The sequence below is a fragment of the Thamnophis elegans genome, chromosome 6 (assembly GCF_009769535.1).
Source record: "Thamnophis elegans isolate rThaEle1 chromosome 6, rThaEle1.pri, whole genome shotgun sequence".
NCBI lineage: Eukaryota > Metazoa > Chordata > Lepidosauria > Squamata > Colubridae > Thamnophis > Thamnophis elegans.
The window spans coordinates 24,938,305-24,960,646 of NC_045546.1; the positions used below are offsets into that span (position 1 = coordinate 24,938,305).

A 22,342-nucleotide genomic window follows, 5' to 3' on the forward strand; every position below is an offset into this window, starting at 1 on the left:
GGCAAGCAGCTTGGATGGAGCCGGGACACCCAAGCTGCTGGCGGGGGCCACCTGAGCGGCAATAATCCCTGCTCTGCTGCTCCTCGGCGGCATACTTTTGGAATGTCCTTTTGGAATGTCAGCGGGGACGGAGGTGGCGGGGGGGGGGCAAGGCAGCAGAGTGCGGCAGCGGCAAGAAGCAACACCCCCCCCGCTGTGTCCCACAGGCGTCTCGCGTTTATGTCCGCCATAAACGCGAGACACCTGTTTGACACAGCAGCGGGGACGTTGCTTCTCACTGCTGCTGCGCTCTTGCCTCACCAACGGTAACCCTCACCACACATCACTAATCCTGTAGTGTTCTCCCTATTGAATCTTATATTGTAATGTGTGTTATAGGGTGGGGCAACAAGTAATCCAAGTAATTAGAGAAGGAAACAATTTGGAAAATTTTGGGGGTGAGCCCGAACATATTCTTGATATTAATTGAAGACTTATGATTCATTAGCTTCCTTTCCTAACCTTATTTCACTTTTTGTCAAAGTGAGAAGGGAAGGGAAAAGCTTAGTCAAGAAAGAGAAAAACATTTGCTAGAGACTGTATTTTCTATGGAAAGATGTTAGGATTTGACAACGGAAGAATTACAATGATAACTTGGAGCTATTTTTATCTTGCTTGTACTGATACCTTATTTCATACCAGACAAGAAAATTAAATAAAACAGATGCTATCATTCACCATCTTATTAAGCATTAACACAACTGAATGAGAATAAATGTATTAATGAGAATAAAAATGTATATCTTAAATACGTACCATTGCTCTATTAAAGGAAAAATGTTTATTGCTCAAATATACTGCTTACACATGATCAGATTTAAATGGAATATCCAACATGATTCTTCATCATTTCCTTTATTAGTGCCCTTATTAAACAAGTAAACAAATCCATAGATGGAACAGCAGATGATGAAGATGAAGGTGTCCCTACTGATCTGGCAATCAGAGCAGGTCTTGAATTGCTTAAGGTATTTTTTTCTATAGAAAACACTATTGCGATATTTTTTCTGTTATATCTTATTTTACTTTTAGAAAAAAGCCAAGAATATTCTTAAGTATAATAATAGTGACTTTCAGGAAATGATGGACAAGAAACGGAAGTAATTCTGAAATTAATTTCTTCTCATAGACCAGTGATGGGCAACCTTTTTGGCGTGGTGTGTCAAAAATCGGCAAAAAATCGAGCATAACTCGCGTTGTGTGTCACTTCGACAAAAACATAATTTTGCGCAATTTATAGTTGCTGCTAATGGCGCTCACAGTTCCCGTTGGCACTCCGCTGTTCCCTGCTGTGGTGCGGTCATAACCGACAGTCCCAGGAGTAGACTCTCTGTGCCGGCCTGACTGGAGAGAGGCGCGCACTGTTCCCGCGCTCCTCTCCTGCGGGTCCTCCCTCGCCGCGCTGATGACGTGTGTGCGCACGGCACGCACGCCTTACCAGCAGCCCCTGCGCTCAGAAAGGGGCGGCGGCAATACAGTAAGTGAGTGTGGGCGGGGGAGATCACACGTCCCGCCCCCCCGTTCCTCCAGCACAGATTCTTTCATCCTCGGCGGCCGTGCAGGAGCCGAGGATGAATCGCATGAAATCCTGTGCGTGTCACCCCAAATGGCTACGCGTGTCAGCACTGACACACGTGTCATAGGTTCGCCATCACTGTCATAGACTGATATCTAACTTTGCAAGCACCCATATCCTTTGTTGGAGCCATAGGCACTTATTACTATGACCTGCCCCATAATATTTGAAAATCCACATTATTTTCTGAATTTAAGATTTTTCTATTTCCTATGATCAGCAGTTCTAATTGTCTCATTTTTTCTGAAGAATTGGAGGTGATAATATAACATTGAAGGTGATAGAATACAAATTTGTATAAAATGGAATGTCATCAAATATAAGTAAAAATCTACTAGCCATGAATAATGTTTCTATGAAAGCATCTGAGGCTGTGAGGCATCTTCTGGGAGTCACCAAATATAAGTCCCTAGGTGATTCACAGCACAACTAGCTAATGGTACCCGCAGCATGCCTTCTCTGGCAGATCTAATGGGTCATTCTGATGTAATTGGGGAGAGGTGACCCCTCAGATTGTGTCGTGCTATGAATGTCTTTATAGGTAAAAACCAGGACCCTGAATTGGACTCAGAAACAAACTGGCAACCAGTGCAGCTCATGAGCAGAGATGTTTTGGAATGCATATAACTACCCATGCTGTTGCACTCGGTATCAACTGAAGCTTCCAGATATTCTTCAAGGGCAGCTCCATGTAGAATACATTGCAGTAGTCCAATCTGGAGATGACTACGGCATGAGTAATAGTGAGCAAGGCCTACTGATCAAGGAATAGGCACAACTGGTATACAAGCTGAAGCTATACAAAGGCTTTTTTAAGGCCAAATTCATGATTTTTTAATCATGAATCTAGGATGACCCCCAGGTTCTGCAATCAGTCTATTTGGGGCAGTGTAACCCCACCCAGCACCAAAGAAGGCATAGCTCTGTAACCATGTACAGAACCATAGTTCTGAAACCAAATACTGGAGCCGCTCAGTTTTGCCAGGGTTCAGCTGGCCAGAGCCACCCGGTATCAGAATCAGTCTAGGTATTACTAAGGGTTTTTTATATATGAAATGAGTAATTTAGTATTTCTATATTCCTTGGATAGAAAATAGATGAATACATGTAGTCTTTGACTTATCTTTGTACTGGCTATAGAATTATACTACTGGTAGTCCTTGTTTAGTGATCAGAATTGGGTTTGGTAACTCAATGAGTCAGTTACTAAATGAGGATTATTTGTAGCTCATTAGATTTATGCATAAGCCTTTAGATATAGATCCTTATTGTAATTGGAACTAGGGTGTTTGATGTTTATCCATAGATCCATAAAGATTTGTCACAATTGATTCAATGAAATATATTTAGTCAGCATAGATTAACATAAGAATGATTTTTTAAAACCCTTTTAATCTTACTCTTGCAGGTTCTTTCGTTTACCCACCCTATCTCATTCCATTCAGCTGAAACATTTGAATCACTCCTGGCCTGTTTGAAAATGGAGGATGAAAAAGTAGCTGAAGCTGCATTACAGATTTTTAAGAACACAGGAAGCAGAATTGAGGAGAATTTTTTACACATCAGATCGTGAGTTAATTCTATACTCTATTTATTAGAATTTCATCCCATTTTATTTTTTTTATTTTTTTATTTTTTTATAAAAAATTCAGGGCAGTGAACATACATAATATTTTCCCTCCTATTTTCCTTACAACAACCATCCTGTGAGGTGGTTGGTCTGAGAGAGACTGACTGGCCCAACATCTCCCAGCAGACTTTCATGCCTAAGGCGGGGGACTAGACTAAAGTGGTTTCCTGTTATTTAGACCAGCACATTGCCCACTAGATGAAGACTAAGCAAATAAGTATATTTAAAGTATACTTATAGTAGCATTCCCATATGTTTGCCTAGAAGATCAGGGCCCTAAAGATTTCACTTTACTGTTATATTTTTTTAACAGCTTCCCTTGATGCTTCTGTTCCTGGAATTTGCATTGTCTTTAATTTTGCGGAATGATGATGATAACAAGAATGAAATATTTCCCTCTGCGTGTATGAAGTTATCTTTAGGAATTAGATATATTGTCACAGATTTTAGAAATTGTACTTCAAAATTAAGTGCATTGTTCCATATACAAGCTTTTTATAGCTTGTGAATGCTTCAAAAATGGTTTAGAAGAAAAGGTTTGAAACCTGAGCATCTCAGGTTTGTTAAAGTAGCGACATCTTTGGTATCGCTTGCACAGAATCAGGAAGAGATGTGCTGCCCATGTGCAAGTGCAATATTGGATACAGAGTCATTATGATTGGAAAGGCATATAAACAGGAGTAAATTATATTACATCCGAACATAAATCATGGGATGATTTTTGAAATTTTGCTTTGCGTGATGGGTCACCATTTATATTACGAAAACGTGAAGTCTCATATAGTTAGGAACAGAGCCTATCGTAGCAAAATTCTAATTAAATACACAAAGATTCCAGTTAAATATGCAATGGTTCAAGTTCATTAAACAAAACTACTTATGTAGTTTTATTTATGCTTTTTTTTCAATCTGTAGAGCTTTGCTTCCAGTTTTGCAACATAAAGCTAAAAAAGGTCCTCCTCGACAGGCCAAGTATGCCATTCACTGCATCCATGCAATATTCTCCAGTAAAGAAACACAATTCGCACAGATATTTGAGGTATTTTTATTTTATTTTATATTTATAGTGCAATGATAGTAGAAAATTCTGAAGCATTTGACTTATTTATAGGTTAAAATGTTTAAATGCTTGCAGTTGACTACTCTTTAAGGGCATATTGATGTTAACATTTACTATCATTTATATATTTTAGCCACTACATAAGAGTCTCGATCCAAGTAATCTGGAACATCTGATTACACCACTGGTTTCCATTGGCCACATAGCCTTGCTGGCACCTGATCAGTTTGCTGCCCCGCTGAAATCTTTGGTGGCTACATTTATAGTTAAAGATTTGTTAATGAGTGACAGGGTAAGAATTGTTTTGCTTTTTGTAGTAAAAAAAAATCTGAGAAAAATAGTAAAATACCTCTAAATTGTATATTATATTGTATGCATTTAACAAGAGAAAATAGCTATGCAGTTCTTAGTATGTCCAGCATACTCAGCTGAGAAATCAAAAAATGTAAACTTATGAAGGGTAATGAAGACAAACTAAGAATGTAATAATAAGTTCCTTGAGAAATATAAAATTGAATTTTTTCTCCAGTTTATTCAATTTCCTTTTTCTTGAAAAATAGATGCACACATTTTGTATATAAACTCTATTAAATAATGTGAACTCATAATGGTATCTATTGCAGGGGTGTCAAACTCAAGGCTCGCGGGGCTGGCCTGGAATATCAAAGGACTGGCCCGTGGTGCCTCTGCCAGCCAAAATGAGCTGTGTGTGTGTTGGAGCTGTGGCGCGGCCCATTTTTTGCCTCCTGCAGCACTCTACTGGCCAAAAACAGGGCACATGGAGGTCCTGCAAGGCTTCTACGTAGCCGTTTTTGGCCAGCAGTGTGGTGCTGGAGGCCAGGGAGGCCGAAAATGGGCTGCATGGGGGCCTTGTGGTGCCCCCGCATGACCCATTTTTGGCCGGCAAAGTGTTACAGGACGTGTACGTCCCATCCCCCACGCAGACCTGCGGAAGAGAACTACAATGTTGATCAGACCCTCGAAGAAATCCAATTTGACACTCCTTATCTATTGTAATCCAGCTTTCCCCCACCTGGTTACTTCATGTTCTTTTGGCTTCATATACAGACATGGCCAAAAATATTGGTACCTTCCATTTTCCTGCAAAGAATCTCAATTTCCTATGTAGTAAACTTAAACTGCCACAGCTATTTGTATATCCTTTTTTATGACATTAAGCGTACACTTCGTTTTGGATGTAAAACTTAACATATTATTGGCAATAATAAATGAAAATAATATGAACATGATTAGATTATTGGCACCCTTAGAAATGAAAAGACTTTATTGGGTTTTAATGATCTTAACAGACTCTTTAATTACAGTCACAGATATCTTCCATCTCATAATCAGTCACTCAACCTGTTTGATTGGGGAAAAGTACTCAGATGTTTTTTGTCATTGTGTGCAACACAGTGAACATGGACAAGAGAAAGAAAAGCAGAGAGTTATCTGAGGAGGAAAGGAAGAAGGTAATAGAAAACATAGTAAAGTTAAAGACTACAAAACTGTTTTCAAAGAGCTTCCTGTTCCTTTGATCACAGTTATTAATGTTATCAGAAGAGTTAGAGGGTAATCTGCCTCTTTAGACTAGGCTATCAGAAGAAAATCCCCAATAGAACAGGAAGATAGTTTGAATGGTGGAGTAAAAGCAAAGGAAAACTTCAGAACAAAAACTATTGACTTCTAAAATCAAGAACTACGCACATATCAAGTTATAAGATCGATCACTATCTAAATTAACATGCTTCCATGATTTCAGACCCTGGAAAGCCTCACTTTTAAACCCCACTCCAGACTAGAATTTGGTAAAATGCATGTTGACAACCCACAGTCCTAGAATGATGTCCTTTGGAGAGATGAAACAAAATTAATGTTTTTGGCAAGTCACAGCAGCTTTTTCCACAGAAGGGAAAATAATGGTTTTAAAGAAAACAACACCATCCCTATTGTGAAATTTGGAGGAAGCTCCATAATGTTACGGGTTGCTTTACTGCCTCCAGCACCATATACCTTGAATCTTCTGGATACCATAAAGATTACCACTGCATTTTGTGGTGAAACATAATCCCCAGTGTTAGGAAGCTCTGTTTTCAGTCATAGTTTCTCCCACCAGGATATTGACCCAAAATACAATCAAAGAATACAATTGTAATACAATCCAAGAAGTTGAAAAGTAAACATTGGAGTATTATAAAGCATCCTGCTGGGTGTCCTGTTCTGAACATGTTTGGAAAGAGCTGAAACTCACAGTTGAGAGGAGTCATCAAATCTAAGAACAATAGGACTAGTTTGCAGGTGGAAAAGAGTGCAACATATTGTTGATTGAGAAGTGTAGAAACCTTATTCAGAACTTCAGAAAATGCTTGCGATTATTGCCTCAATTTTTAAGACTATGTCTAGTCATATATCAAAAGCTTGCTATATGAACTGTTTAATAAAGTATGGTAGATGTCATTTGATTGTGTCAGTTTCAATTTATTCCATGACAAATTTGAATTCTTTGGTTAAAAATAGAGGAGTACAAATTCTTTTGGTCATGTCTGTTATTACTTATAGTCTATCTGGAGGGCATCACATTGGTCTCTGAACATTATCTCACGTACTATATTATTTCTTTGATTCATTAAGCATGAAACTCAGTCAAGCCACATTTAAAGATGTGTCACAAATTATTATTATTATTATTATTATTATTATTATTATTATAACATTACATTTTTTAAAAAGATACAAATTAATATTAACTAATAATTACAGAAAGAGAAAAAAATAAAGAAATAAAGAATAAAACCAGAAGTGCAGATAAAAAAGAATGAGAAAAGAAACGACTCAGTTATAAGTATAAATTCAAATTGCCCTTTTATTCTAAGGTGACAATACAATTTTCATTTTTTTCTCTCCTCCCCCCCCCCCCCCAAAAACATCAAAATCATATATCAGAATTTTATTTTTTCTATTTTGTGCAAAAAGTCCACTGGAAACCAGTCAGCATTAAAATCAGTCAATTTCTTTTTTTCATAAAATAAACCTCATTTTCATCATCAAAGTAAAAAGCCTAATAAGGTTTCAGAGTCTTTAAAATATTTACTGGTTTGCTCCAACCAAAAAGAAATGCTAAGCTATTTAAGGGCAGTTATTCATACCAAACACCTTAATACTTTGATTTCTGTCGATATTAGAGACCATAATGTATCAATATTAAAGCTGTGTTACAAGATGAAAAAGAAAAATAACACTGCAAAACTGCAAAAACAATAATAGATATTAATTATAATCAATAACAATTATTGTAAATATAGGAGATATAACAGAACTGTCAAAACAGTTGAACTAAGTAGAAATTTTTTGTCCTTAAAATACCCACCTTCTAAAACAGCTTTGGTTGAGAATGCTTACATATTTGGAGATGTTTGGACAAAGTCTTAGACTTTGAAAAAAGCTTGGAATTATTTCTAAACCTTGCTATGTGTTCTTCAAGGGAGAATGTATAAATATTATTTTTGATAGCAATGTAGCTACTGATATAATTTATTTCAGATGCCAGGGAAAAAAACAACTAAGCTATGGGTGCCAGATGAAGAAGTTTCTCCTGAGACTCTTGTCAAGGTACACTACTTAAAAACTTATATTTTCATAATTACTTTGATTTTACCCTATCTAAAGTTTTTAATTTAATTTTCAAAACATGATGTAACTACAGTAGCACATGTTGATTTATTCTTTGGACCAAAAATGAAGTAACCGAGTATAATAAAATGTTGATAAAAATTACTGATTACATTATTGATACTCTATTAACATATTAATTTGATATTTGCATGCATTTCTAATTTAGATAATCATTGTAATTTATTTTATTTTTATATAGTTATTGTTAAGGAGAACATTTCTAGGCATTATCTCTTTTACAGTTAGATGGCTAACAAAAGTTTAGGTCTAGAAGTATAATATGGAGTAATGTAATTTTTGACCTGTAATTGTGGACTGGCTTAGAATTAATCTGCAGATCCTTATAATACAATGGCATCTGTAGGTACAGAAAACTACAATTGTTCTTACTAGCAGTTTATGAAGTAATACTAGAATTCTGCTGTATTCACAAAAGTGCCATATATTATGTTGGTTATTATACAGTCTCAATTTGAAATCTCATTAAGTTCCAAAATGCTTTTTAAAACTGAATCTGTAACACTCTTCCAAATTAAAAAGAAACAATTGCATAACCCTTCTGGTAAAGGCAGATACTGCAAAAGAGTCACTGGATTGTTTTGTTTTTTTTCAAACTTGTGTTGTGCTTTGACGATAACAGCAATACTTGCTACATTAGTAATAACACCAAATAAATGATTAAAATTCATATATTTCATTTATGTATTCAACTTAGGTGTTTTCCTACTTAGGACTGAATGGATGGTTTACAGTAAAAGCCAATATAAAAGGAATAACAATCTACATAAAATGCCAAACAGATGACAAATCTGATCATAAATAGATATCATGCACCCAACAGTGCAAAGATTGGGGAAGAACCAGGTCTTTAAGGCTCTCCAAATCTTTTCCTAATGACGGGGATCTTTCCCAGTGATAGAATATTAACAGTTCCTTTAAAGGAGAACAACGTGCATGAATCACCTTTTGATTTGGTTTAAGGAAAATATAAGTTTGAAATTTTCTCACTTGGCAAGTTTATATTTTTCTTATAATGCTTCTGGAGAAAAAAATAGCTGTTCAAGATGAAATTTTTTGAGATGTTACAATGATCTATTAAGTATGATAAAATTTGGCTTGATTATTTGTTATTTATTTCAGATGCAGGCAATTAAGATGATGGTTCGATGGTTACTAGGAATGAAGAATAACCACAGTAAATCAGGAACATCTACATTAAGACTATTAACAACAATCTTGCACAGTGATGGAGATCTAACTGAACAGGGGAAAATTAGGTATAAATACTTTTAAAGCAACATTGCAAGCACTTTTTTTGAATAATACAGGAAATGAAAATATGTTATATTTCTGAGCCATTCTGAGCATAATTTTCTGCCTTATATTGATGAATCTAGTAACTCTAGCTTCCAGTTTCAGCAGAACATCTTGCTACTTTAGAAATAATAGTAAACAAAGGAAGAAAATGAGAATATTTCCCACATAATGTGGTAACTTTAATATGAAAGTACAAATAGTTCTTTGATTATGACCAGAGACTGTTCAATTACGATAGTGCTGAATGAGGGAGACTTATGACCATCCTTGAAGTTATGATCGTCGCAGTATTCCCAAAGCCATAATATAGCAATTCAGGCACGTGGTATCTGGCTTACTGTTACGACATTTGCAGCATCCCATCACATGATCACTATTTGCAACTTCTCAAAAACAAGGTCAATGGGCAAGCTGGCAGGGGGTTGCAAATCATTCCGACTCCCATCACTTTTTCACTGTCCTGCTCATCCTCCATAGCGCCATCCATGTGCTTTGTACTGTGCACTCATAGCGTCCACCCATGCCCTGTAGCACCAGCCTGGGACACTCACCCCCTTTCCATAGCACATACCTGCTCATGCAACTTTGTGCCTGCCCACCCATAGCACCCACTTGCCTGCACTCCATAGAACCTGCCCAGTGGTGGGTTCCAGATCTTGTTGCAACCGGTACGCTGCAACGGCTGGCATCCAACACGTGCATGCGCACAGCACACGCACTTCCACGATGCTCCAGCTGCTCGGCAGAGCGTCGCGCAGGCGCCATACACACTATGCGCGAAAGCCCCAATCAACTCAAATACAGGTAAGGCGAGCAGGTGGGCCCTCTGGAGCACTGTACCAGAACAGTACCTGGTGCTCCCAGCAGGCACCAGTACGACCTATTGACCTGCTTGCCTAAGATTCTCACTTCTTCCCATGTCATGGTCACACTAGGTCCTTATTTAACTACCTGTGTGGCAATGGCACAATGGCAGCTGGGAGTACTGTTGCTAAATTTACCATATTGCTTAATAATTGAAATTCTAGTCCTAATTGCCATTATAACTCAAAAACAATTTATTTTAAAGGAGATGAAACTAAATATTGTGATTGATGGGAAATCATTTGATTCTTCTTAGTAAATGCAGAAAAGATGGAAAGGCAAAATCATTATGCATATTTCAGTTAAACAAGATGAGATCTCTTCTAAACAGATTACCATTTTAAATATGCATTTTCAAATAGAAATTATTATTATATTCAGTATACCGAGTGATGACAACAAGGAAATAAGCAAAAATGCCTTCAATAAATTAGCCATATACTAACTAGTCCGTATCTTCTATTTATTTTTCAGCAAACCTGATATGTCTCGTCTAAGGCTAGCTGCTGCTAGTGCTGTTGTTAAGCTGGCACAGGAACCTTGTTATCATGAAATCATCACATTAGAACAATACCAACTGTGTGCATTAGCTATCAATGTAAGAAAATTGAAGAAATGGGTGCTAATTAGTATTAGCTCTATATGCTTATTATACATAAATTTCAAATTTCTGTGGCAAGCAGTTTGGCTTTATATTTCCTAAAAGAGATATTGAAGAGTCATGGTTATATAAAATTCATTTTCTTCTTTTTAGGATGAGTGTTACCAAGTTAGACAAGCATTTGCTCAGAAACTTCACAAAGGCCTATCAAGACTCAGGTTACCACTGGAATATATGGCTATTTGTGCATTGTGTGCAAAAGACCCAGTAAAGGAGAGAAGAGCTCATGCCAGACAGTGCCTAGTAAAAAACATAAATGTGAGAAGAGAATATCTAAAGCAGCATGCAGCAGTTAGTGGTAAGAAATCTTGGAGCACTCGAAGAATAATTTAAAGTGCAATGTTAACACCATGTCGTCCTGGCATTTACATTTATTTTCTGTACCAATGCAGTTTGCCTTAAACATTTTTCCAAAAGTGGAAGAATGTGGTTGTGAAATAACAATTTTATATTGATTGCATTGAGTGTTGATTTGCTTCTAAACCCAATTGAAACTGCTGATTATTATTATTATTATTATTATTAGAATTTTATTTATACATTTTTTCTTTGAAATATATAAGTGCTTAATAAACTATTGTCTGGAACAATTTGCTTATACAAAGTATTAATAATAATACTGGTAATAATAATAATAATAACAACAACAACAACCATAATAATGCTACTAATGTTTACATGTATAATGAAATTATTGCATCATTTACTTATACATATCAGTAATCTTTCATTCTCTAATTGCTACCTCTTATCTAACCATTGATAAAACAAATCCCATGTTAAAAAATATTCTGTTTCTTCCCTATCTTTTATTATTAATGTCTGTCTATCTCCGCAGTCTAATATTTTTCTAATTATACTTTCATCTGTAGGTGTATCTTCATTTTTCCAATATTGTGCAAATACAATTCTCGCTGCTGTCAGCACCGTTATTATTAAATATGTAATCCCTTTATTATAATTTTCTAGAAATATACCTAACAAAAATATTTCTAGTTTTAAGTCTATGTGTTGCTTTATCATTTTCTCTAACCATGTAAGTATTTTCATCCATTTTTTTTGCCTTTGAACATGTCCACCACATGTGATAATAAGAACCCACTATCTGATTACATTTTGAACATTTAGCAGATGTATTTTTAAACATCTTTGCTAATCTTGTCGATGGCAAATGCCACCTATACAACATTTTATACAGATTTTCTTTATAAGTAGTTGCCATTATCAATTTATAATTTCTGTCCCAGAGTTTTAACCATTTATCTAGCTCTATGGTATATCCAAAGTTTTTTGCCCAAACTATTTTTATTAATTTTTCATCCATCCCTAAAAGTATCTGATAAGTGCTGTTGGTTTTTTATAAAAGCCATATGTCTTTGCATCTTTCACATATCTTGATTGTATTTGCCTTGGTTATTATTTTTAAAGCTTTTTTTTTGGGGGGGGGGGTTATGATAGCAATCTTTTCATGAACCTTCCTAGTTCTACTAGTAGTATAGTTCTGTTCTTTTCTGCATCCCATTATATTGTAAGATGCTTAAAGCACAACCTTATAGTGAGAAGCGCCTGGATTATGATTCTGCATTTATTAAAGATGATCAAAGCTATTTATTGTATGATATCAGATAGCAGCACTTAACAACTTTAAATATCCTGTCTAATTTCTTGTTTATTGTGATCTTGCTGCTATTTTATCTTTGCTCTTGTTTGTTTTGGTGCTGTAACTATAACCCTGATTTCTTATTTAATTATTTCATTTTTACATTAAAATGTATGCTGCTATAGTACCTTGAATTAGGAAAAATACAACATTTTATGAATAAATATGAATTACATTATTTTAAATTTGGTTCTCACGATGACTATGCATTCTATGCCTTTTAACAGTATACGGTACTGTATACAGTATCTATTCAAATATTTCATTTCTTAATGCAGCTTTCCAGAATCTGTGCAGAACTCTCCTATCCTCTTATCTATAGTTTTACTTAATGTGGTTTTCTTTTACTATTCACTATCTGTAAAAACAATATGTATCTTGGATATTAAGAAATTCTGAGGTCAAATCTGTTTTTTCAGTAATGTGAGTATGTTTTCCTTCCTCCTTTGAGGCTTGCTTCTCTTAAGGCCTAAAAGATTGTAAGCGTAGTCACAATATATATATTGTGACTCAGAGAAAGAGAAGGAGAGAAAGTGAGAGAGCTTTTTGCATAAGATTCAGTTGATTGCAATTGAGAGGCTTAAATAAATACATCAATCTTTCCAGAAACTTCATGGCATAGAATTTCAAATCAAGAAATTGTTTAAATTAGAACATGTAAGTTTCAGTATATGTTGATTGTGCATTGCAGCTATATATCCACTGCACTCATTTTACTTGAACTTTAAATATTTTCTGCACATAGTGACTGTCTTTATTTTATGCAGTTGAATATAATCTATAATCTAATGTATATTTAATGTAATTTTTTCATTTCTTTGATTACTGTTATAATGATACATCCAAATGTTATAATTTTTCTTGAATTTACACTTTCAGAGAAACTTTTGTCTCTTCTACCAGAGTATGTTGTTCCATACACTATCCATCTTCTGGCACATGATCCTGATTATGTCAAAATCCAAGACATTGAACAACTAAAAGATATTAAAGAGTAAGAATGTATTTAAAATAAAATATGTCAGTATATTAACCTACTGATTTATATTTTTTATTAAACATTCAGCACAACTATGATAATGTTTTTTCAACATTCAGTACCTAATTTATTATCCAGGAAAATTAACTGGTTATTTGACAGCTATATTTTATGTTTCTTCAGATGTTTGTGGTTCATACTAGAAATATTAATGGCTAAAAATGAAAATAATAGTCATGCATTTATCAGAAAAATGGTAGAGAATATTAAACAGACAAAAGATGCTCAAGGACCTGAAGACACAAAAATGAATGAAGTAAGTTCTATTGAGCATTGCTAAATATTTATGTGGACATAGTGAATCTTTATCTAGGTCAATGAAATTGGCTGTATGTCAATAATTTCTTCTCTTTGATTCAGAAATTTGGGCTTCTGCATAGTCTAATATAACTATTATATTCTATAATATAACATGTCTGTGATAGTTCCTATGAAAGGTGTTATATTCTATTCTTTGATAACCAGTAAAAATTGTCTTAAGTTGCTGTGTAATTATACACTGTTTATAAATACTGTAATTCGCCAAATGATTGTAAAGTAAAAATTGTCTTAAGTTGCTGTGTAATTATACACTGTTTATAAATACTGTAATTCTCCAAATGATTGTAAAGCTTTTTTATTTGGCATAGTATAACATATTTCTGAAATGGTAAGTTTATTTTGTTTGCTATCATTGTAGATTTTTTATACAAACATGGGGTTCCAAAGATTCCTCTTGTCTTTTCAGAACTTTTATTAATAATATTTTCTAACATTACACAAAATCACACTTTCTCTTTCAGAAACTTTATACAGTATGTGATATAGCAATGAACATCATAATGTCAAAGAGCACAACATATAGTTTGGAATCTCCCAAAGACCCTGTACTACCAGCTCGATATTTCACTCAACCTGACAAAGTAATGTGATTTATTTTCTTATACATTTCATTGGAACTATGTGTTAAAAACTATATGTTTTTTTAAAGTAAATATTATGCATAATATAGCTAGCTAACACAAAGGAGCATTAATGTAATGTGACATGAAATGCATTGTGTAGTTTATTAGTTTTATTTTTACCCCACTTTTCTTTGGAATCAACTCAAATCAGCATATATAGCCAATGCTTCTACCTCCTATATTCTCTTCAACAGAGATCCTGTTGCAGCACAAAAAGAGTTACTGGCCCCAAATCACCCAATTGGCTTTCATGCCTAAAGGAAGACTAGAAACAATGATATCCTATTTCCTTACTTTAATTTGCTTTAACACAAACTGGATCTCAATAAATATAATTTTCATTTGTCTAATTCTTCCCTTAATTGTACATCAATTATGAAATTAAATAATGTCATATTAGTTTTATAGGCAGTTATGCAACTGCATATTGATTATGCAATCTCTGTTTAATCTTTAGACTGGAATCTTATCTACATTTTTCCTTTTCTTGCAGAATTTCAGTAATACCAAAAACTATTTGCCTCCAGAAATGAAATCATTTTTTACTCCAGGAAAGGTGGGCATTTGTATATTTTTAGAACCTGCACAGAATAATTATGTTTAACCAAAATATTTTTATAATAAAACGTTATTTTTAAATTATTTATTAGAATGAGGCTTGTTTATTTTTTTATGTTAATATTTAGCTACTAACTCAAAAGCAATTCCATGTATACTGCATTGCAGAGATTACATGTCATGGTTTAAAAAAACAAGACCACCTATCATTAAATGCTGGAAAGTCTTCAGACGATAGAAGGATTGAAAGACGTTAGTGATGGAAGACTAAGAGCAGATTGATTTTCAAGATATAGTGAGGGCAGAACTTTGGATACTCCATTAATATTCTGATTAGTATAGTCCAGAATTGATGATTTTGCATTATTCCACGGGGTCTAGTGGAGCTGATATATGGGGGATATTGACAGGGATTAAAACAACAGGGCATCATTAAGTATCAAACCGATGTTTAGGAAATAAGCCAGATCTTCAACAAAGTCTCTTAACAGTAATGTACTTGCATATTGCAGGAAGATATATACTGCTTGAATTCAACAGTGTCTTGTTGAGCTGCTGATGTTCCAACACTGTACATGTATACGTTGGTGACAAAAGTACATTTAAATGATGTAGAAACACTTGGAGTTCTTAACTACTTATTTGCTCCATGGATCACATGTAAACTGAGTTCTGAAATAAGCCATTCTAATTATTTTGCATTTTAAAGGAGTATCTTGCATAAGCATTCTTAAATACAAAAAAAAAATGCATTTAATGCATTCATAATTTTATAGTTAGAAATGTGATACATATACACATATACACACATATACACATATCTACAAATACACAAACACTGTCTGACTATCTGTGTATCATAGATATTGTACAATTCTAAATTCAAAAATCAATTTTAAGGAAGTAATTACCCTGACATGTAAGATATGATCTTTTGTTGAGGTTGAAGAGCCCTACACCTTCTTTTGTTGACAAACATTAATTTAGAAGTTATTGACTAACTGTGATTTAAAACTTTTTTTCAGACTGTGTTAAAATATTCTGAAGAGTTTACAAACTTGTATTTTGAAGCTTTTGTCTTTTATTTTAGAAAATATAGTCATAATATTGAATATATAGATTAAACTGATCAGTGTTTTGTTCTTTCTTTTACAGCCCAAAGCAGCCAATGTTCTTGGAGCAGTTAATAAGCCCCTTTCATCAGCAGGCAAGCAATCTCAATCCAAATCTTCTCGGATGGAAACTGTAAGCAATGCCAGTAGCAATTCAAACCCAAGTTCACCTGGAAGAATCAAAGGAAGGTAAGTAATACAAAGGTCACTAATAGCTTTTAGGTTACAAAAAAGAAATAAAAATGATACTTGAATGATACCTGAAATAGTATAAATGTTTAATTGTCTTTCTCCCTACACTTCATCCTGTATTTGTATACCTTGCAATATGATAGAATGTTGTTTTTGTCTCATTCTGAGTTTGTTTCGTACATGATCTTCATTTCTATATTTGTTAAATAATACAATGAATTAATTAATTTGTGTAACTGACATCTTTTAATTCACACTGAGAAAACCATGTTCAAGAATTATAGAACATGAATAGTTAGTTTGTTTTAGTCATTGTATTTTTACATAGATACAAATAGATATTTCTCAATAAGCTGTAAATAGGTTGCCTTGAAAACATTTTTTTTTCAAAATTAACCCGTTAAATGAAAAATGGTTCTTTAAAGGACAAAATGCTGTTTTAATTGATGCAAAATAGTTTTGTATTTTGACTAGCTTAAATTGATTTGAATTGCATCTTGTAATTTTGTTGATTACAAAATAGGTGTGTATACTTCTTCCTCTTCCGCCTTTGTTTGGATGGATTTTTTTTTAGCTCTAAAACTGCTAAATTATGAATGCAGGCTGAGGTTGTTGTTTTTTAGTTAACCAGGATATGAACTGCAACAGTATAAAGACTTTGTTTAGATTCAGAAAGAAATAGCAGAATTTATATGTAACAGCAACAAAATTTCTATGAGCCCCAAATCTGCTGGGTAGAAGAATAAAATATTTAACAATATTTGGCTGGCATTTAGTTAATTAAATACTGTAAAGAATAGTTTGTTGTTCATTTACAGATAGTCCTTGAGTTATGAATGGTTGCATAGTAACCATTTGAAATTTGAACTGAGCTGAAAAAGGGGACTTATGACCTGAATATGAAGTTCTGACAGTCAGACCTCATTCCTAGTCGCAGAGCCACACTTTGGGCATTCAGCAACCAAGTCGCATTTGCAGCCTGCAGGCAGTATTGTATTACAGAAATTTTGCCCAAAAATGGCACTTTTCAGCAGAATTGCACCATAGTCAACCATTAGTTCATTCAACAACTATGGCATTTGCTTAAGCACTACCACCCCAAAAAAGTTGTAGAATTGCATTGATTCACAAGCTAATCCAATATTCCTGTAATGTTTAAAAAAGTCTAAGAACAGTTCAGGAAGATAGGATAATTATTCTTTTCTGTAATATAGTATTAAGATATTCTATAATATGAAGTTGACTCCTGGTGACCACTTGGACAAGACCTTGGAATTTTCTTGGCAAGATTTTGGAAACAGTTTGCCATTGCCTCCTTTCTAGGGATGAGAGAGAGCGCGAATGGCCCAAAATCATCCATTTGGCTTTGGGCCTAAAGTGGAACTAGAATTCAGTTTCCCATTTTCTAGGCTGATATCATAATGATTACACCAGCATGGCTCTATAGCAGTAGTTTACTTTAAGGTGATGCTGAAATAAAATACATGTAGTCCTCAACCTGCTATCACAATTGAGCCCACAAATTATGTTGCTAAGTGAGACATCTATTAAATGAATGTTTCCCCATTTAATGACTGTTCTTGCCACAGTTGTTAAGTGAAGCACTGCACTTGTTAAGTTAGTAACACAATTGTTAAGTGAATCTGGCTTCCCCATTGACATTGCTTGTCAGAAGGTTGCAAAAAGTGATCACATGATCCCAGGACCTGAAACCATCATAAATATGTTACCAGTTGTCTGAATTTTGATCACATGACCATGGGGATGCTGCAACCGTTGTGTGAAAAGCAGTCATAAGTTGCTTTCTCTTTGCTGTTGTAACTTGAAACTGTCACTAAGCAAATTGCTGTAAGTCAAAGATTACTACCTGTGCATTATTGCAGGAGAAAGCCATTGCTTGATACAGAGATTGAGATACCAATATATCTTATAAACAAAATTGCATAATAGAATTTAGCTTAATTCTCAGTAAGATCAAATGATTAGGCATTATTTGGCAGTAGCCAAGTCCTAATACATATATACATTTTCCTTTTCTACTGTTCAGTTGTGTTCAATTCTCAGAGACTGCCTGGACAGATCCCTGCAGTTTTCTTGACAAGGTTTTTGAAAGGTGGCTTGCCATTGCCTCCTTCCTAGGGCTTAGTGACTATACCAAGCTCATTCAACTAGTTTTGTGCCAAAGGCAGGATTAGAATTTATGGTCTCCTCGTTTCTAACTAATGCCGTGACCACTACATCAAACTGTCTCACATTTCCTTATTTTTTATAAATTACTGACTGTGACTTTAATAATAACAATATAGTTCTAATAGAACAGAATATTTGTCGCTTGGGTGAGCTACAAATTTGGAGTCCTTGCTTCTCTCTGAATTTGGATGTTTGCTTGCGGATATTTCATTATCCTCCTAAGTAACATGAGTGCTAGTGAATGTATGATTTCCTCCCTTCCTTTTTCTCCCTTGATTACCCGTTCAGGTAATGAAATGTCTACAAGCAAACAACCAAGTTGCAAAAAATACTCCGCAATGACAATGTATAGTTTATCAGTGAAAATACAATGTACGGATACATAAAGTACTTTCCTGACTTTGGCAACCCTATTTCTTTTCAATATGATAGGGATATTTTTGAGGCAAAATCTATATAGATGACAAAATAATTACCTAATAAAAATAATTATATTATTTAAATTGTTTGCTTTGTATTTTATCCTGAAGTTGTTGTTGATTTTTAAAACATAAGCAGCTATAAATTATATATTTTAATCATCATGCATATTTTAATTATAATAGGCTCGATAGCACTGAGCTAGACCACAGTGAAAATGAAGACTATACAATGACATCATCTCTGCCAGGAAAGAAGAATGATAAAAGAGATGATTCTGAAATCGTAAGAATTAATAGCATTGCTTTTCAATTATTTGTAACATAAATTTTTGAAAAATAGTACAAAATGCAAGCAATCAGAGATGTGCTTGATGGTTATTCATCTAAAGGTACAAGGTTTAGAAAGAGTGCCTTAAAAACATGCATTTCCTTAAAGTTTTTATTTTGCCCTTCTGGTCACTTTTTATATTATATAATACCATAAAGAAAAATACAATTTTGGGGTATTAACATATGGTGATTTTTTTCAGCTTATTTGTAGAATGAGTTCGTATTTCCTTATGTAAAATTGATGTAGACATATTTGATGGATGAAGTAGTGTTCTCTCTCTTCCTCAGTCAGAGCTGGAAAAGCCCAGAAGTAGAAAGAAAATGATTACAGATCCTGAGGAAAAGTTGGGTATGGATGAACTGAACAAATTAGGACAAGAATCAAAACTTAGAAGTAGCCAGCGAGGCAGAAAAAGGGCTGCGGTTATTTCAGAGTCCGAGGAACCCCAGTGGTCAGAGGAAAAGAGATTAAAAGACAGTATCTTAGAAAGTGAAGATGAACAAAACAGTCCACCAAAGAAGGGAAGAAGAGGGCGACCTCCAAAGGCCGCCACAGGAACCATACAAAAAGAAGAATCAACAGTAAAAACATCTAAACGAGGGAGAAAAAAAGCTGCACCAGTTAAACCTATGGAGGAGGAGGAAGAAGAAGAAGAGGAAGAAGAGGAGGAGGAAGAGGAGGAAGAAAGGCAGATAGACAGTATAGAACCGAAGTCAAAAGGTCGACAGTACAAAGCACCCAAAAAATCACAACAAAGGTAAGTCCTTTGTTCAATTGTTCGCTATTTAAAAATTTAAATTGACAAGGTGACTGAGTTGGATATCCTTCCAAAACAGATCTGAATCATCAGAAATAAGCACAGCTGAATCCAACCAGTCTACACCACAAAAAAGACGAGGAAGACCACCAAAAGTTCCACCCACTCAGCAGAAGAAAGGGTATGATGTGATGTCAATCTAACAAGAGGTTCATTAAATTAATTTTACAAAATGTTCCAAACTTAGAAGATCCTGTGAGTACAATAAGGTTCACAAAAATAACAATTTAATATTGCTTAGATGCTAAGGTAGTCTACGTAATTCTTTCTCCAAATCTTTCTTCATTGCTTAAACTTTAAAGTGTTGAGTGATTCCTTGGTTTGTTGCTTTCTATTTTAGAGGAGCTGGACGATCAAAACAAACAGCAAGCAAAGAAAATGAATCTAGCGAAGAGATGGACGTATTTCAAAGTAGTTCTCCCATTCACGATATTCCTCAAGAAGTAACAATGGAAGAGGAGGAAGTGTCCTCAATCAGAGTAAATATGTTTATGCACAATTGCACATAGATTCATTTGAGTTGTAATGCATTTCATACTGTTGAAGCTTAAAGTTTAGTAAAGTGCTACCTATGTTTGACATTATTAAATATAGTGAAACAGAATAGGCAGTTCTGTGTTTTAAAAGTGAGAGAATTTTCCTTTGGGAAGAAATAGGCAATTCCATTTCACAACAAACTGTGTCTGAGAGGGGAACATGCATTACTTGTGCCTATTTTAAATCTCAGCTTTTATCCAGATGGACACTTATACAGAGAACATGGAAAATTATTTTTCAACAATCAGTAGCATCTCATATTCTGGACTGCACTTAATATCATTGAATTCAACTGCATCTAAATGCAATTAGACTTAAAAATTAGTGGGGCAAGCTTTTCTGCCTAATCTTTTTTGTTTGGTCATATGGAATGCCTTTATCCAAATGATGTTCCAGTTAATGGATGCATTTTCTTGATGAATCAGTTAATGCTGTTTAAAATGCATTGACTACTGAAAGAGCAAAACAGCTAGATAAATATCAACACTATGCAGATTTTTAAATTCTTGAAGTTGTACCCAATGTATGGTTTAGACAGCTTGTGTTTTTGGAATATGGAAGACTATGTATGCAGAACATTCTTGAATTGAGGCTTCTAATTCTTGATATTTGGTTTTTTTCAGGTTCGTCGGAGGACATCTAAAAGGGAAAGGCGATGAAGAGTCATGCTCCTGCCATTTTTAAGTGATGTCACTCTTATCATTTGCAAACTTTTAGGCTGAAGAGAATTGTTGATGCTCACAATGGGATTGCTGAAGAAATTAAATCACTCTATTTCCTGCTCCTGCTTTTTGATGCTCCTAGGTCATGAGCATAATCCACACATATGTTTATATCATTAACTATGGGGTTTTGTGAAATGTAACGTATGCTGGTTATATAGACAAAAGAACTAAAAAAAACCTGTCTGTAAATAATCCTTTTTTAAAAAAATATTTCTGACTTAAAAGTGCTTGTATAGCTTTTATCACGGCTTTACACAACAGTACCAGACTGTTTGGTGGAGCTATTGATTTGGGAAAAAAGACAAAAAAAAGTAAGAATGGGTATCAAGCAATATTTGTCAGTGTCTGTATTCTTATTTTTCTTGGCATTTAACTGTGAAAAAAATCACTTTGACAAAATAGGGACACTTGCTCTGGCACTATTTGTTAAATAAAAAAAATGCATTCTCTTTATGTATCTAATTCAGTGTTTACCTTTGGCAGTTGTCTGTCTTTGGAGGTGCCAAATTGCTTTTAAACAATGTGGGATAAAACAAGTACATCCAGCTGCAGATGTGTGAAAGAATAGTCTTTTAATGCACCTCAGTATTGATAACAGATTTCTCTGGACTTCTTGTGGCATTGAGCATTTAAAAGAATTTAATATTTTAATTTTTAAAATGTGTTATTAAATAATGTAATGAAAGCTGATCCTCATATTTTCCTTATTATTTTTTGTTAATCTGCTGTATCAATAAAATTCTGTAACTGAATTTTTAATAGTCTAGTATGTCAATGTGTATATTCCCTCCTGAACGCTATGTTCATCAAACAAATTATTATGTTATAATACGAGACCCTAATATCTGAGCTTTAGTGAAAATACAGGTTTTATTACCATGTAAATCAGAAAATTTTATTGATGCAGTCTGTCTTTATAAAGCTGTTTTTTCTTCAGAGCCAAGTGTTTTGTATATCACAGTAAGTTGCATGTTTATGAAAGAAATGTAATGGAAT

General features: G+C 34.4%; 1 protein-coding gene across 1 annotated transcript in view; it reads left to right on the top strand.

The window, feature by feature from the left end:
* Positions 1-21,871, top strand: part of PDS5B (PDS5 cohesin associated factor B) — a 70,330-nt gene extending 48,459 nt beyond the window's left edge. Inside the window, exons 18-35 of the mRNA XM_032219620.1 lie at positions 902-1,007; positions 3,024-3,184; positions 4,161-4,284; positions 4,439-4,597; positions 7,846-7,914; positions 9,118-9,254; positions 10,633-10,756; positions 10,913-11,117; positions 13,359-13,473; positions 13,642-13,774; positions 14,301-14,420; positions 14,956-15,018; positions 16,176-16,321; positions 19,120-19,219; positions 19,555-20,024; positions 20,104-20,205; positions 20,425-20,563; positions 21,245-21,871. Of these exons, the coding sequence (XP_032075511.1) occupies positions 902-1,007; positions 3,024-3,184; positions 4,161-4,284; positions 4,439-4,597; positions 7,846-7,914; positions 9,118-9,254; positions 10,633-10,756; positions 10,913-11,117; positions 13,359-13,473; positions 13,642-13,774; positions 14,301-14,420; positions 14,956-15,018; positions 16,176-16,321; positions 19,120-19,219; positions 19,555-20,024; positions 20,104-20,205; positions 20,425-20,563; positions 21,245-21,280 (2,509 nt within the window). The 3' untranslated portion in view covers positions 21,281-21,871. The remainder of the gene's footprint in view (positions 1-901; positions 1,008-3,023; positions 3,185-4,160; positions 4,285-4,438; positions 4,598-7,845; positions 7,915-9,117; positions 9,255-10,632; positions 10,757-10,912; positions 11,118-13,358; positions 13,474-13,641; positions 13,775-14,300; positions 14,421-14,955; positions 15,019-16,175; positions 16,322-19,119; positions 19,220-19,554; positions 20,025-20,103; positions 20,206-20,424; positions 20,564-21,244) is intronic.
* Positions 21,872-22,342: the final 471 nt, after the last annotated feature.